General features: G+C 28.7%; 1 protein-coding gene across 6 annotated transcripts in view; it reads left to right on the top strand.

Moving 5' to 3' along the window:
* Positions 1–12,588: 12,588 nt before the first annotated feature.
* LOC107437911 (serine protease 27) overlaps positions 12,589–17,332 on the top strand; it is a 29,928-nt gene continuing 25,184 nt past the window's right edge. The window contains exon 1 of one of the 6 annotated variants that reach the window (XM_087157373.1): positions 12,589–13,135. In XM_087157373.1, the coding sequence (XP_087013499.1) occupies positions 12,940–13,135 (196 nt within the window). In that variant the 5' untranslated portion in view covers positions 12,589–12,939. Of the gene's footprint in view, positions 13,568–17,332 lie in introns of all 6 variants that reach the window. The other 5 variants (XM_087157374.1, XM_087157376.1, XM_087157378.1 and 2 more) reach the window with 5 other exon arrangements.

The raw sequence follows: 17,332 nt of genomic DNA, 5'->3' as shown, positions 1-17,332 counted from the left end.
TTGTAAGTTCTCATGCTTTGCAGAAAAACCCATGTTATCTACCTTTGTGCTATCATTTGTTAGATATCAATAAAGCAGGCCTGTGTTATCAACCTTCATGTTAGAACTAGCAATGTATCAAGATGGAAGGCAGGCCTGTGCTATCTATCAACCTTCATATTAGAGCTCACAAGGTATCAAGAAGGAAAGCGGGCCCATGTTAACTACTTTCATGTTAGAGCTCACTCTCACAGGGTACCAAGATGGAAAATCAGCCTATGCTTGCTACTTTCATATTAGAACTCATAAGGTATCAAGATGAAAAACGGGCCTATATTAGCTACTTTCATGTTGTAGCTCATAAGATAACAGCCACGCTGGGCGAATAAATATCATTGTGTTTATTTATAAAAATCATTATGAAGAATGATAATCACTAATCATTATCTATTTAAAGTACTCTATTGAATGTTGCTATATATTGATTGTTCATTATTTTCTTATGAATTAGGAATTTAAAAAGCTGCATGCAATTATAAGCTGCGTGCAAATAAATCTTTCACTTAAATACTATACTGAGAGTAAACAAAACAAAGCAAAAATTGATTTTGATTTTTTTTTAAATAAATATAGAAAATAAAAAAAAATTGAGAAATTTGATATGTATATTTGATGTATATTTTCTAACCTGCAACAAAAAGATTCCTTGAATATTTTTCTAGTCATTGATTGGTTATTAATCTTAATATATGAACATCAAAAATATTTTTTATTTAATTTTTCATACGTTTGTTCCTGATTTTTGTGTTCTATTTTTGTAGGATATAACATGCTTTACTCCTTCCTAGTCATGAAAAAAAAATGTCTTGTCATAAAAAGTATAATTTAGATGAAATTTGTGTTACAGATTATGAATAAAATTGTTGTTTTTATAAATTTTTTGTGTTTTTGACATTATATTTCGTCTTAAAATCTGATATTAAAATAAAATAAGCTGGTAATAGCTGAAAAAAAAGTTTGAATGCATTGATCCTCTCTTACAGTTATGAACTAAAGACTAAAGCTTATTATTCTTAAAAGAAATGTATATAAATAAAAGCATTATTTCCTCACAACTGTTTATAATATTATAAAATAAATTATGATCACCGCGAGGCAATCACAGGTTACCCATTTGTATCGTTTTTTCTTTTCTCGCTTAAACTCTTACCTTTAGGACAGTGTCAATCAGTTTGGAACCCTATTTATTAGTGATTTTCACCTGAATTAGTATTCAAAACGATCCAGTATGAACTGTAGATTAGAATTTCGGATTTGTAATTAAATTAATGAAACAAAAATATAATTCAATTGATGAAATTCTCCTTTATTCACAACTCAAGAAGTATTTATGGGACTTTCTGATCCCATATCTCAAAAATAAACTCACCAACTTAATGCATAACAAAATTAAAAGTGAAAAAAAGAATTCTAAAAAAATTATCAAACAGTAGCGGTCGCCATAGCAGCAATGACGACGCATGCGTACTATTTACTATTACTCTTGATCACAATTGAAAAGTGTGATAACGTCTAAATAGAGTGCGCTGGGATAGAGTCCCCTTGCCGTCAGGCTAACCGTGAGAGGTTCTCGTGGTTTTCCTCTCCATGTAACGCAAATGCGGGTTAGTTCCATCAAAACATCCTCCACAAAGGCAAATTTCTCCCAATACTTGATCCAGGAGATCCCATGTCTTCTCGATTGGTTTCAAAATTTCAAGGCAACGGAGTTGAACATTAGTAGTCGTAAACCCAAAAATTGGGTCGCCTGTTCAACGACGGTTATTTAAATAAAGTGCACACGCCATCAAACTCAAAACAAGACCCATTTTGCCAATAGGTAAAAAAAAAAACTATCGAAAGATTGCGACAAATTTATTCCAATGTTATTATTTAATTATTCCAATATTTTTATAGTTATTTTTTTTTAAATTAATTTATTTATTTTTAAAATCCATAGTGTAGAGCAAAACAACTATCGTTTTGTTAATTTAAAAGTTATTTAGAATGTTTTCAGTGGAAAAGCAATTACAGTTTCAACTAACTAAAAACTTAATATGTGACTCTCTTATATACTTTAATTCACCATTATTTGAAATCACTAAATCAAATTCTCTATCACTCAATCACTATCAATTCTCAATCAATTCTATATATAAGACACAACATAAAGAAAACCATGTTCAGATTGCCAACTTTTTTTTATTACTTAATGTTAATTTTTCTTTATTTAAACTGGGACCTCGTCTTAATATGACTTTGAAATTTTTCTAATTTAAGCTTTTTTTAATCTAAAATGTCGTGAGGCAACAACTCTTGATTATTCCTATATTTTAATAGTTTTTTTTTTTCTTTTAACTTAATTTATTTATTTTTAAAAATAAATTATTTTTGTTAATGAAAATATAACTTAATTTTTAGTTTTTTTTTTTTTTTTTTTTAAAGGAAAATGACAAATGCCAAGTCTTTTTGACTCTGTCTTCCGCTTTAAAAGACAGGAAATACAAGCTCAGGGGGAGGGATCCTGTTTCTATGAAGAACGTTGCAAAAATAAAAATAAAAACTGCTGAATCTTTTGAATGTCTAGTACAGTTATTTAGTAATTCTTGAACTTTATTTTGAAACTAAAATGCTGATTAGATTTAACAAACTGATTAGATTTAACAAACTGATTAAAAAACCTTAAGAGCGAGTATCTTAAATAATTTTTTTTTCCAACTCTATTTGTAATTGCAGTAAACTGCAAAAATAATTTAGTTTTGGGTATTATAAACTACGTCGAATGCAAAAATAAAAAGGAATTTAAACAAAATAAAATGAAGGAAGAACTTCTGAGAGCATCGAGGTCATAAACGTCTAGTTAATCTTTAAAAAAAATAATAGTTAAATATAAAAAAGTTAACACCTTAAGGGGCTGTTGTCACTAAGGCTGCTTTACAGATTCAATAGAAACGCTTACATAACTAATTTACAATAAGAAATAACTGCCTTTATTTTTGCTTACATTCATATCATTTCAATGTACTTGGTACTAAAAAATAATTATTTACAATTATTTACACTATTTTGTCCAAGCAAAGGTCATCAAACGATTTTCATAAAACGAGCGACGATCTACATACACAAACGCTATAACGGATATTTCAGGGATACTTAGTGTTACTAAATCCATCTCCTGACCCAATAGTTGCAAATGATTTACCGGAAAAGGGGAGTATTACGAATTTCATTTTCTTTCAAACAAAAAAGAGGCTTTCATTGAGCTCGACTCACTTGTCATCGGCCATCCCGGAAGAAAAGTTGCGACTTCTGCCTAATTGGTGTCGCTGGCCTGTCTGCTAATGACAGGGACATTCTTTGCTCATTAAGCCGTCGCTGGTAGTCAATTATAAATTCTGCTTTTATAATTGGTTGTTAATCAGAAATTTTAATGTGATAGAAAAACTGATTTTTGACGTAAAATCAGTGATTTTATTGCTGTGAAATTATACAAACTTTAAAGACACTCACAAGTGAGTTTGAGCATTTGAGCTTAATCTTAATGAAACAGACATATTAAGTCATGAATAAGAAGCTCAGTCACACAAAAAATTCTTATCGATCTTGGGATTCGAATTGAAATCGTCTGGTTCAAGAAAGCTACACCCTAAAAAAAAGTAACGCAAACTCATACTCAGAAAAACACATTTTAGTATTTTTACTAGAAACTTATATTTTAGCACGATTGAAATATTAAGGAAAGTATCAGCGTCAATCATTTCTTCTAAGAACTAAAATTTCATTAATGTAATATTTGTTGACAGTCTGTTATTATTAGATATTTACTCAGATTTTAATCTGTGCATCAGTAGTTATAAAAATTATCGTTAACTTATTAGTGATAATTTTTATATGTACTATCAAATACTGGACTTTTCAGTTCGTAGTCAGTGACTGGTAGACTAAACTTAATCGCCACTTTTTCCTCAGGCCTAATAAGGGATTTTTTTTTAAAAACACTTCATGTTAAAAATTACCTACATCTATAAAAAGTTGATTCAACGATACAAAATAATATGAATATGTGACAAAATGTTGTTATACATACTAACTTTAAGGAAAAATATTTGAGGTGGTAAAATTAATGTATACATTATAACTTTAAAGTATTTGAATTGTGAAACAATTCTCCTTCCACACGAATATTTCCAATACAAATTGGTGGATTCTGAAGCTCATAATTTAAAATGAAAACATTCATTGGGCAGTTTTAATAAAATTATGTTTTCTAGAATCTTTCTGCATTAATGTGCTTTTTCATTAAATAATTAAAAAAATGAAAGAAAGGTAAAAAAAAGACTAAGTAACAGATTATAAATACTCATAAGGGCGACTTTTGTGCTGAAATACAAAGTAAGGTAAAACAACGTTTAAGAGCACAAAAAATATATTTTTTGTGCTCTTAAACGTTGTTTTACCTTACTTTGTAAGTAACAGAGTGTTTATTTAAGTCGCCGCTTTTTCATGCTGACTCGTCTCAAGGCGAATGAAGAGTGATTATTTTTAATTCTAGCGAATACTATAATACTAATGAACAATTTTTTTGAATAATTTTTACTATGTTTCATAAACCACCTTAACACCTACAGAAGCTGACAAAACTTTAATATCTAATAATAATAAATGAAAATACTAGTTCAGAAAAAAATCTCTTTATCTCGTAAGTCACTATTCAGAATCTAGAACTGACAAGGGTATATTGTTAACGCTTTCTTATCAGAATCCCTTTTCAACAACACTTTCTGGAACTGCTTGACAGAATACAGTTTATGATATATCATCTTCATATCCCCCTCATTCATGTCAACCCTTACTTCCTTTTAAGTAAATACAAATTAGCTACATAGAAAAGGATCACCACTATTCAAAAGTCAAGTAACCCACCTGTATATAATTACTGGGGGGAGGGGTTGTTAAAGTAGTGCCAACTATTCAAAGGATTGAAAAGCTATATCAGCATGGAGCATAACAAAGAAATCTGAGGGGCAAGACTTCATAAAGGATGAAAAATATTGCTCAAACACAGAAAAACGCTTGTCATTGCAAATCCTTTTTCCTGCAGTTACAAGGTATAAGGCAATCGTAGAGAAGGATTTACTCAGATAGGCAAGCTGTCAAAATTTTGTTCAGTAGTTCCATTAATCATATTCAAATTTCAGAAATCTATTCAAACGCAACAACAACCTTTACACGTGGCTAGATTGATTTGTAAAGTTAACATCCGCATTTTAACAAAGGTAAAACTATCTAAATCAAAGCTAATAATACTGATTTGGCTTTCTGGGAATTGAGACGTCTTTACAAGATTTTAGGACTGAAGAACTTTCTTTATAAGAAATAAATTAAGTGAAACAAAAAATTTTGTTACAATTTAAAGTTTGAGTGAAACTTTCTGAATATTGTAGTGATTCAGATTATAGAATAGATTATAGATTTTCAGTTTCTCCAAAAAAGAACACTTTGATTATAGTAAAAATTGTAATAACGTGAAAAGAAATAATGATAATAAATTTTTCTAAGCATTGTTTCCTTAAAATTTATGTTTAACTAACCATTGGTGTAAAAAAATAAGAGTTTTTATGTATTAAAAAAATTGTAAATGCCGAAACCGCTGTTTTGGATTTTTAACTTAACGTTAAATCTAGTTTTGTTGAACAAAAACTATAAGATTTAGAAATCTGAAATTACTAAGGTGTGTAGAAATGTCTATAAAAATTACGATGAAATAAAAAAAATTCAAGATTTGATAATTTGTTCAACTGTTAAATGTATTAGAGAAACCTCTCCACAGGCCGCAAGAATGGAATGTTGGAATTTAGCAAGCTGAAAGGACCACATTAGTTTATGAAATTAACATAAAAATTTTTTTTTTTTTGGAAGTTCTGATTTGTTCAAAAGTTATTTGCAATTAAGCACTTTCAAACACTTTTTTTTTTTTTTGCTAATTCAATCCATAAGGTTTAGAAACTTAAAATTAGGAAGGCGCGTAAAAAAAACTCTACGGAGTACAACGGAATAAAAAATAAAAAAAAATTCATATTTGACAATTAGTTTGTAAATTATATTAACTGTGAAACTTGTAGGAAAAAAATGTTGGTCGATCTGCTGTCCGCTGAAATGCAACTACAGAGTTGAAATTTGACATGTTAGGACCAGTTCATATTACAATTTCGACTAGATTTTTTTTTCTTTAAGTTTTACCGAATTTAAATGCTTTTTCGTGATTTTTCTTTCTTTAGCTTTTTTGCTTTAAATTTTCTACAAAATAGATAAACGAATATTTATTTATTGTTGTGGAAATTTAACTTTCCCCTCAAGATCTTTACTTTTCGAGTTTAAAAGCTCGTTCTCGACTCTCATGACGATAAAAACCGTTCTCTTTTTTAATTGTTTAAAGTTTCCTTAACGAGTAAAATTACTTCGTATTTATTTCGTCTTATTGAGTCTCACAATCTGTATTCCATATGTCAATTTTTTTTTTTTTTTTTTATGTACGGATGATTATATTTCAAATCTAGGAAAATGCCTATTTCTTTACGATTAATACATTAACAGAATGTTCTTACATAAAGTCACAGTAATTGTATATTTTGAAACCAAAATGCTCTATGTTTTTGTGACAAATATTTACGTGAAAAATTAAACAATAATGATTGAGAAGCAGCAACGGGAATTGGCGAGCGGAGCATCTTATACTAAACTTTTTATCATTTAATTATTCCGCATAATAAACTTTTTATCACTTAATTATTCCGCATAATAAACATTTTATCATTTAATTATTCCGCATAATAAACTTTTTATAATTTAATTATTCCGCATAATAAACGTTTTATCATTTAATTATTCCGCATAATAAACTTTTTATCATTTAATTATTCCGCATAATAAACTTTTTATCGTTTAATTAATCAAGAACTCATAGAAAAAGCTTTTTACAAAAGTTATGAATCCTAAATTTAACATTTAACGGAAACTAAATTAAAATGCATAAAGTTGCTGTTGAATTTTTAAATATATATGTACGTCGAAAATAATCAGTTAAATAGAATAGCAAAAATTAATTGGGTACCTGCATATCAATAAGTAGAAGATCACGGATACCTGAACATGTGACCTATGACGTCAGCGCCAGCTGATCGCTTATAAGGAAAATGACGTGTTAAAGTTGAGCTAACTTTCTCCACATAAATTAGAATGCTGATTAACTTGACGATAATTAAATACAGCACCGTATCGAAGATCGAATTTGTAAAAATATAATTCTTTCTCATCTACGTCTCTTATAGATTTATCATTTGTTTTCGTATTTTATTGTAAACAAGATGGCGTGTTCATATCGAGATAAGCCTCTCCACAAGTTAAAATCTTCATTAACGTGATATTAATAAGATATACCGCCGTATCGAACATGTAAAAACTATACTTAACACTTTCTTATCTCCGTCTTCTATTTAACTTAGATTTAATATTTGTTTATGTATTTCATTGAAACCGTCATAAGTTTTTGTTTCGTGTACCTGGCTACTTCGAAACATAATTAGTTTGCTTATGTTCTACATGACTTTGTGTCTCTCTTTGTGTTAAGTGAGAAATATATAGTAGAATATACAATGTGTCACTTAAGATAATTGATACTTGACGGTTTTTGTTAACTGGAAATAGAATGGAAAGAACAGTTGCTAACACAAACAAATGCTAACTTTCAACAACCAATCACGATCGAGATACCCACATTACGTCATTTGCAGGTATCCCATTAGAAATTTGCAACAAAAAAAATTATTTAAGTAATCCAAATACTTATGTCCGCTTCTTCATAATTTTTCAAGGGAGAATGTTAAACATTTCTCAAAATCGCAGTGAAAATTTTTTGAAACAACGACTGTTTAGTTGATGGCATAAACTTTTAATAACGTTTAGTATAATAACAGTATAATTTGTTTGCGCTGGATTTTCGCACCAGAAATACAATATACATTTGAGAACTTAAATTTGAGATTTATACATTTGAGAACTTTTTGTGGGTGTTTAACGCTTTTCTCAATTTTTAACGTCACAAATATGTTTATATTTCACCGTAGTTAAGAAGTTTAGAACATACTGCAATACCGAAAAATAAAATAATTTACATTTAGAAATTCAAAAACTTTTTAAAAAAAACTTCAAAACTCGGCTAATTATTGTTTCGAAAGTAATATTTTACTCGCAATAAAAGTGTTAAAAAAATAATAATTTAACGATCGCCAGCAAACAATAATACTTCTTTTAGATTTCAGCATGAGTTTGAGGTCGCTTAAATAATTTTTCTTTAATGCCAAATAGCGTGTAACCAGTAACTGCAACTGCAGAGGTAATCTCTTCACATTGGGGAAGCGAATCCTAAAGCGTGATTGTACAACATTTAGCGAATGTTTTTCTCATGGAATAACTTTACGAATGTCACAAAAAAGTAAAATGATTTATGAGTGAAGCAGATATTTGAACTTCCCTATTTTATATTACGCAAGAAGAAAAATTTTTAGCCAAACAATGTAAAACCTTAGAGAAGACCTTACGCCTACAACAAAAATTTAAATATTATTATTTTTAAAAGAAAAAAGAAATCGAGGCTGCAAACAGAAAAGGCACAGAGTGCCTCTTTTACAAAGTAAGTTAATTGGTAGCATATGTCTTGAAGGGCAAAAAAAAAAGGAATTATCTTCTTTATTATTTTTTTAACACAATGAAATTATTACTTTATTCAAAATTTAAGTATACGAAAAAACAGCTTTTGAATATTGTTTTTTTTTTCTTTTCTTTTTTTTTTTTTTTTTGAAATTTTTATCTAAAAATTGTAAATTATACCGTTATGTCAGGTGTCGAGCACCTCGGGTGAGGGGGAAGTAAGAGTTTGATAATTATAACATATTTATAATTTATTTACAAGAACTATTTTTTACAGACAATTAGTTGTAGTGGCAACTCATTTTATTTTAAATTTAAATAAAATTAAAGTTTGGTGTTAACAAAATATTGAAAATTTAGACCTTGCAAAAAGATTTTCGAATGTTGTCATTGTGAAAAAGTGTTTTCATTGTGATCAGGAAACAAAAGAACCAATCTGATTAAAATTTTGAACACTTTTCCTAGATAGAATTTCTTAGATATTGAAAGAGAGATTTGAAAAAGCTTTAAATTGAATTTTTTTCAAAATTTATTGAGAGTCGATTATATAGAGAAAAAAAAAAGAGAGTGTTGGTTAAATTTACTTTATATATTGCATAGCAAAGTAATGTTCTAGACCAAAATCCTTTACTCAATCACTAATCAATTTTAACTTAAAGAAGTGGGCAAAATTTAATCAAAATCATCCTTAATTAAACTCTGTATCTGTTGAAAAATAGTGTCCATCGACTTTAAATGAAGTTTTGAGAAAACTTCATTTTCCGTTACAGCTCCTGCCGGTTAAGCCTATTATGAAAGAAATCGTGGAAATTTTTTTAAAATGGAGACTGAAACTTTTATACCCGTGCAAAGGAGAGCGATTTACTGCTTTAATGATCAGTTGTCAATTTACTACCTTTTGAAAATTTTCGTGTGTCCTGAGTTATTCTGACTGTTTTTAAATATTCATAACAGACAAAAATTATCACACCTTATAAGCTATTGCTTTCGAATAATTCATTACCGTAAAAAGAAAAAGAAAAAAAAAGTCTTTAAAATTTTTACTTTAGTTAACTACAGAACTTTAAATTTAAAAAGTAGGAATCCGAAAAGCCACAATTTCAAAAAAAAAAAATTGTTTTAGCTTAGGAAAAAAAATTAAAAAAAGAGGAAAGTAAGAGGGAAAAAAAAGTTGTCCTATTTTTTATATATTTTTTTACCTAAAATTATTATTTTCAAGCTCAACACTTTTTTTTCTTAGAAATTATTTTACTGCAATAGATTGGAAAGCATCTTATTATGTAATCTTATTATATAAAACGTTAATACGTATGTATCAATAAAACCGATGATATTTCTTTTCTCGCGTTGGCAACAGTTTTCATTTTTAATTGATAGGCTTCTGCGCGCAAGAGCACGTAGTGAGCATCATATGGCTAATCTATATTATATAAAACGCTAATACGTTTTAATTGATAGGCTTCGGCGCGCAAGAGCACGTAGTGAGCATCATATGTCTAAACGGGTGAATTCTCACCGAATTATCAAAAAAATTCTCACAAAATTATCTTCATCGAAGCCGATGCTTTACATCCGGCGTTCAGTACTATTTCATATTGTTTTACAACACATGGTTTTAGCCCTCTGGTGGGAAAGACTTTAAAACAAAACTTACAACAGTTACTTTTCTCAACAACTGAAATTTAGAATAGTGTGATTAAGAAAAATATGTGAACTGTTTGCAATTTCAAATTAATATTGAAGTGCACAGGTTTAGAATTTTCTACAGTGAAGAGCTTCCGGAACTTCAGTGTTCAATAAAGTATACAAAAGCTAGACGTTAAGAACGTATCCAATGAGCGAGCAAAGCGGAGTTCATTTCGGATTGCGAAGCAATCCGAAATGAACTGCGAAAGCAGCTCAGGGGGTTGGCGAGCGCCAGCGAGCAGGGGGCGAAGCCTCCTAGTGCTAAATATAAAACGCTAATTTTAATATATTTTTCGATAGAAAATATTTTTGTATTTTATCTTTCGAAATGTTTAAATATTTCTTTTTTTATTCAGGAACACAATCTTAAAAATAGAAACAAGAAAACAATTTCAAAAAGTCATTATTCCTAGAATCGTTTTTTAAAAAAATTCTTAATCTATACTTTTGACCTAAAACTAAGCAATTACCGTTTGAACCTCAAATATCAAGTCATTTTACATTAAAATAACTACCAAATCGCTTACGATGAATTTTAACTTTTGTAATCTAGCAGTGTTTTTAAAAACGTGTAACACCCAATCATAATTTTTTTTTTAAATTACTTTCAAGGAGAATTTAATTTATAATCTAGATATATTCTTCATTTTATATAAATATATAGGTTTCTAACTAATGCTTTAGAAACATTTGTGTAAATGGACTAAATTAGGATGAAGAAAAATGAAAATGAGAGGTAAATATTGTATTAGCTACAACAGACAAACCCAGAATATATATGAGAAAATGTTTTCATATTCCAAAAAATAAATTGAAATGATCTTTTGCACAGTTTACAATCAACTGCTTTTTGAAGAATTCGTTACTATATAAAAATAAGGTCTTAAGAATTCTTGCTACATTTACAGTGATACCAACTTGCTCCAGACAGCGAATAAATATTCTAGAGTGGTAATCTTTTAATGTACGATTCTTGGTTAAGTAAATTCGATTTATAAAGATTTTACTCCCCCACTACTTCTAAATAATTCGAATGTTTACGTTATTCGCCACTTAATTACAGTAAAGTCGTGTTAACCTTTTTAAAAAGTTGTCAAATTAACAGAAAATCTGCAACGTTTAGTTTGTAGTTCTCTACCGTTTTGTAAAATATTTTATGAAATCCGGAGCAGTTGGCATCTTTGCATTTAATTTCAAAATTTTATATTTAAAATTGAGAAAAAGAGTCCGAAATGAATCCGTGTAAAAAAACGTGTTGTTCATTTTCGTTAAAAAAAGAAGAAAAAAAAGGGGAGGGGGCATTTCGTTTTAAACTATTATTTATTTAATGTGAACGGATTATTATAATTATTAAAGTAAAACACAGACAATTTTTTTGTCTGAAATTGTTAAACATCTCTGTATTGGAAAACGTGCAAACCTAAAACGTTAATTTCAATATATTTCTTATTCAAAATATATTTTTAGTTTATCTTTTAAAATATTTTAAGAGGTGTTTTTTTTTTCTTCTTTTTTTTGTATTATTCAACGACAAATTTTAAAATTGAAAACAAGAAAACGATTTCAAAAAACCATTATTTCAAGAATCGTTTTCCTAAAAGATGTGTTCTTGTTGTCTCCTTAAATTCCTTTTAAATAATAATAAATCATATCAAGACACTTTTTTTTTATTAAAAACTATCATAAAGTCGGAGAAAATTTAATTTACTATAAAGAACAGACCGTGCTAAATATAAAATAAAAATATAAATGTAGAATTTTGCTACGAATTTAAGTTTTCTAAAACAAGAACCTTAGTACTGTGTTTCCAAGCACGCGCTCCTATATACACACGTGGAAGTTTCTAAAACTTCCACGTGTATATAAAACGCATTGTATTTAAAAGTAACTTCGACCAATGTTTGCCAATGTTTAAAGAAAAACTAATTTTTTTACAATGACTGCATTATTAAAATGAAAAAGAATAAAAAAAATTTTAAAAATTCTGTTTAAAACCAGTTTTATTAATATCCCACCCAACAATCAATGGAAACTTTTTTTTCTTCCAATTCTATGATCGAAACTTCCACGATTTCCAATCTTAAAATTAATCTCATTTTATCTGCTACAGTAAGACTTTGTTTATCAACGTAGGAGTGGGGGGGTGGAACTTCTTATCACCTGACCGTTCTCCGCGTTGGACAGGGGGACAAGGTCCGAGCATCCCTCCCTCCCTAAACTCTCACCTTTTTCTGACACCCCCACAAAATGCTTTTCTTTTCTTTTCAGAGAAGAGCAACCCTGATCGGGGTCAGTAGGTCGTAACAATGGCGGCTCACACCTGGCGAACGATCCTACCTGACCAATAACCCAGTTCGACCCCTGCTTTCCAGCAAGTCCATTCGCTGTCGCTTTTTCTAACGGTGTGTGTGAGAGTGTTTTTTCAAGGGGACTTTCCAGTTGCATTGGAACGCTCGGATTATGCCGTGAGGCCTCTTCAATCAGAACTTCTAGTTCAGCGATTTCAATCGGATATACTTCGCGCGAGACATGGCCAGGTATTGGTGCCTCTCATTGCTGATGTTCGGGCTAGGGTGCACGTGGGCCGCGCATCCGCCTACAACCACCTCCGCAATCTATGATGTAACAACCAGCAAGTTCAAGGAAAACTTTGTTGCTGATGATAATAACGTAACTGTCGTCGACGATCAGCTGATGCTCGGCAATGAAACCACTCAAACAACAGGTAAGATTTTGAATCGTAACAATATAAAAATAAGATAATTGATGAGTACAATTTTAAGTAAAAATGCACGTAGATGAACGTCTTTAAATTAAGAACAGATAAACAGTGCCTTGCCGAAATTAGTTTTATTATTGACTTTTATGATTCCGTGTTTAATTCGAGTATTTTCATTTAGGTTTTATCTAAAAGCAGTTTTTTTTTGTCTTTGTTTTTTTCTAATTATTCACCAAATTATATTCAGTTTGAATATGGTCAGTGCGATTTCAGAGAGATTTGTAACAGTATTAAATCATCTATCGTGAAACTAAGCTTTGAAAATTTCTTTGAATTTTAAATGTACATTTCATCAGTTGAAATTGTTTTTATAAATGTTTCTGCTGCTCTATTTAGAAAAGAAGAAAAAATTTTTTGATTGAATGTGTGTACTTAAAAGTAATGTGGGCAACTGATTTTCTTCTTTTTACCACGATGTTGTTTATTTCCCTTGCTCCACTTATTGGATGTTTTTATTGCGAGCGTTTAATTATGACTCACAAGTTTTTTTTTTATTAAATTTTTAACTAATATTGAAGAAAAAAATTTCTTAAAGGTATTCAAAACAGAGTCTATTTATTTAGTTCTTATTTTAATTAATATTTTGGTCATGGACTGCCCTTTGTTGTCTTATGCTTTTTCTGTTTTAATCGATAATTGTGTTAAGACATGTCTAATTATTTACATTTGATTGATTAGATATCGATTCTCTGACTTCTACAACTTAGTTGCTTAGTTACTTGTTGTGTTTGCTTGTTTTTTAACTATTTTATTTATCAAGCGGTGTATTATTTTGTCTAGCTTTTCATATATTTTGTCTGTAAAATATGCACTTGATCAGAACTAAGCAGTATTCATTTGATTTGAGAGATAAAGAAAAAAGTTTATGTTCAAAATCTGACTTTTTTTTTTAAATAATTTAATGAGTAAGACTTTGACTGACAATACTTAACGTGTCAACAACAATACTGAAAACTAAAATACTTAAAATTCTTAAGATTCTTAAGATACTTAAAATTCTTGGTAATATTGCTAAATAGTTATTACAAACTAACCACTCTATGGACAAAATCGTAGTTATTTTTATTCTAGTTCAACAACCTTACTAATCGTAAAGCCAAACAGACATTTTGTCAGATATCAAATGATCAATATTAATTATTTTTAAATTACTCCTAGAATAACTCTTTCTTTTGTTTAATATATTAAATAAGTTTTAAAAACCATAGTATCAATACAAATAGGAATAACAAAACTAAATGGATATAGTTAAGTTTTCATTTATTAATTGTGAAATAGCAATTTTGATTTAAGTGCATCACCTTAAAGTTTTTTTTTCTTCTCGCATTTTTGAAAACTAAAGTTGAGTAAATTTTTTTCATTCAAAAACATTTATTGACCTTGATGAAGACTAAGTTCCTTTGTTTATTTACTCTTTTTTTTTTTTTTACCTCAAAGATCAGTTTTAGATTTGCATATTTCAGAAATTTCTCCAATTATATCGGAGAAAGAAAATTCTAGTCATTATATTTTTACTCTATTCATTTGTTGTTTGCTTTAATATTTAAATAAATATTACAGCTGATTAATGAAGTGAGCCGAGCTCAATATAATTAATTGAACTTTATACAGTATTGCTGGATTGTGTAAACTTATATAGATTTAAGCCAGAAATTTCTTGGTTTTTGTCTATTTTAGCAAATTTCTAAAAATTGAAAAGAAAACCTGTCAAGATAGTTTTCATTACTCAATTCATTCTTTGTTTGAATATTTAAACTAATCAATTTGAAGTTGTTGTTGTTTTTTTTCAGTATTTCAGGGTTTTACCAGTTTTTACAGTCTAAATCAAAAATTCTCTTAATTTTTGTTTTGTATATTTCAGAACTTTTCCTAAAATTGAAAAATAAAAATCGCTCAGATGATCTTTTTTTTTTTTTTTTTACTCGATTCCTTCATTGTTTGCTTTAATATTTAAATAAGTGTTGCTGCGAAATAATGAAGTAAACCGAAATTAAAATTATCAGTTATATTTTTTCCTCTTTTCTACAGTTTCTTTTTTCTATTTTTAAATTAATTATGGAATATGTAATAATTAAAGTTCGCCTTAGGAATAAAAAAGGGCAGGGTGCTTCTCACAGAAATGGTCGCTTTGAGTTTCAAAAGGGCACTCAACATCGAAAAAATTTATCAAAATGTGTTATATCCTGTAATAACTAAATTTTATTTTAAACAATTTTTAAGTTACCGCCTTATACTATTTAATGTGTATTCTTCAGAAAGTAATTTTCACTCATTATCTAAATGAAAGAAAAATTTGTAGTTTATAAATAATAATTAAAGGTATACTATAAGAAAACATTTTTGCGCTTACATTTTTTTTTTTTTCAAAAAAAAGTAAACCAAAAAAATTATTTTTTTTGATAAACAGTTTAAAAGATTTTTTTCTATAATTTATTCTAAAATTATTTAAAAAAAAGAACATTTGAAGGGGAATTTTTTAAAAAATTTAAAATTACTTTAAAAATTTATTTATGTACCCCCAAAGAAACGAGAGTGATCGGAATTGAACCTGTGAACACAGAAAATTTCTGTGTGCAATTATTATTTAAACAGTTTTTAATTTTTCTTAAAAATCTAATATGAATAAAAAGTCAGTGTTTTTAAGGGTTGGTGGTTTACTTTTACAACAAAAAAAAAAGGAAGGAGGGAGCATTTGTACGGATCAAAGGCTGGCAGTGATGGCCACCCTTCTAAAAACGCTAAGAGAGAACACTAGCTATAATCTGTTATTGAATTTTATAAATTCGAAAATGAATGTAAAATAATGAAACTAGTCCATATTCAAACTCATTTAATGGAAATCATAAATAGGAAATATTCCAGTCATTTTAAATATATTGTTATTAGTGGAATTTTCTTTTCTTTTTTTTTTCTTTTTTTGTATTTTATTGACTGTAAAAATCCTGAAACTTTATACGTTAAAACTTTTAGAAATAGTTCGAAGAAATTTTATATTTAGTAAATTATATTTCCTTTGCATGTTGTCAGCTATGTATATAGTTCTTGTGCTATTAAATTTGATTTAAAATTACTTTAGTATACTCTAAACGTACTAATCGCAGGGCTGTTAGTGATTATTGATATTTTTAAGTGCTGCGTAGGATAAGGATAACCGTGCCAATCCGATTTTCATTTCAATACATCAAGGAAAATACTTCTTTGAAGAGTGTAAAGGATGGCTGGTATGCTAATAGTATACAAGGTGTTACGTAAAGACCACCAGTAAAGTGTGTTTTTTGAGTCCTTAACAAAAGTGAAAACAGGAAGATAGACACGAAAATTAATTTTCAATTAAGGATACCCTTTTCTATTTTTCATGTAGTCTATTGTACGAAAAATGCAGAATTTGTAAAAATTTTTTTATTATTTGGTTAAATGGTTAATTAACAGAATAACTTCAATATTTAAAAACAATCAATAAGGTAAATTATGTTACTGATTTTAATGCAACTGTAAATATTGATAATTTTTGCTTTGTTGAAGTTTTTAGGTAGGCTAACGTGCGTTAAAGTATTTGTCCTTTCCTACTCTCAAACACTTATTTAATATTTTAGACAAGCTAATAGTTTTTTTTAACTTTCATAAAGTTGACATCTTCGAATTATTTCATGTGGTCCATTGTTCTGAAAATGTGCAATATGTAAGCCTATTTTGTTATGATTATTTCATTGAATGGTTAATTTATAAGTTAGCAGAATTACTTAAATATTTAAAAACAATAATTTAAATTATATCAATTATTTCAGCGTAACAGTAAATACTGATGATATTTTTTATATTGTTAAAGATTTTTGACATAGCAACATGTACTAATTAACATAGCATTTGTGCCCCTTGGTAGCTCTCAAGCGCTTGTTTAATGCTTTTTTTTTTAATTAGCTTATTGTTTTTGAACTTTATCGTATTGACATCGTAGACTTCACGTTTGAATTTGAAATAATTTTCAAAATGAGTTTCGATTTTTTTTCCCGCATTGAAAAATTCCTGCGAAGTCTATAGAGAAAAGATTTTTTTTCTATATAACTAGAGGGCTCCGCCCCCTGCTCGCTAACGCTCGCCAACCCCCGGAGAATTTGCTTGGTTTGCTTCGCAAAACCAAGAATG

The sequence above is a fragment of the Parasteatoda tepidariorum genome, chromosome 2 (assembly GCF_982258835.1).
Source record: "Parasteatoda tepidariorum strain Cologne lab strain chromosome 2, Ptep-v5.0, whole genome shotgun sequence".
NCBI classification, from domain to species: domain Eukaryota; kingdom Metazoa; phylum Arthropoda; class Arachnida; order Araneae; family Theridiidae; genus Parasteatoda; species Parasteatoda tepidariorum.
This window is presented reverse-complemented; position numbering and strand designations above follow the sequence as displayed.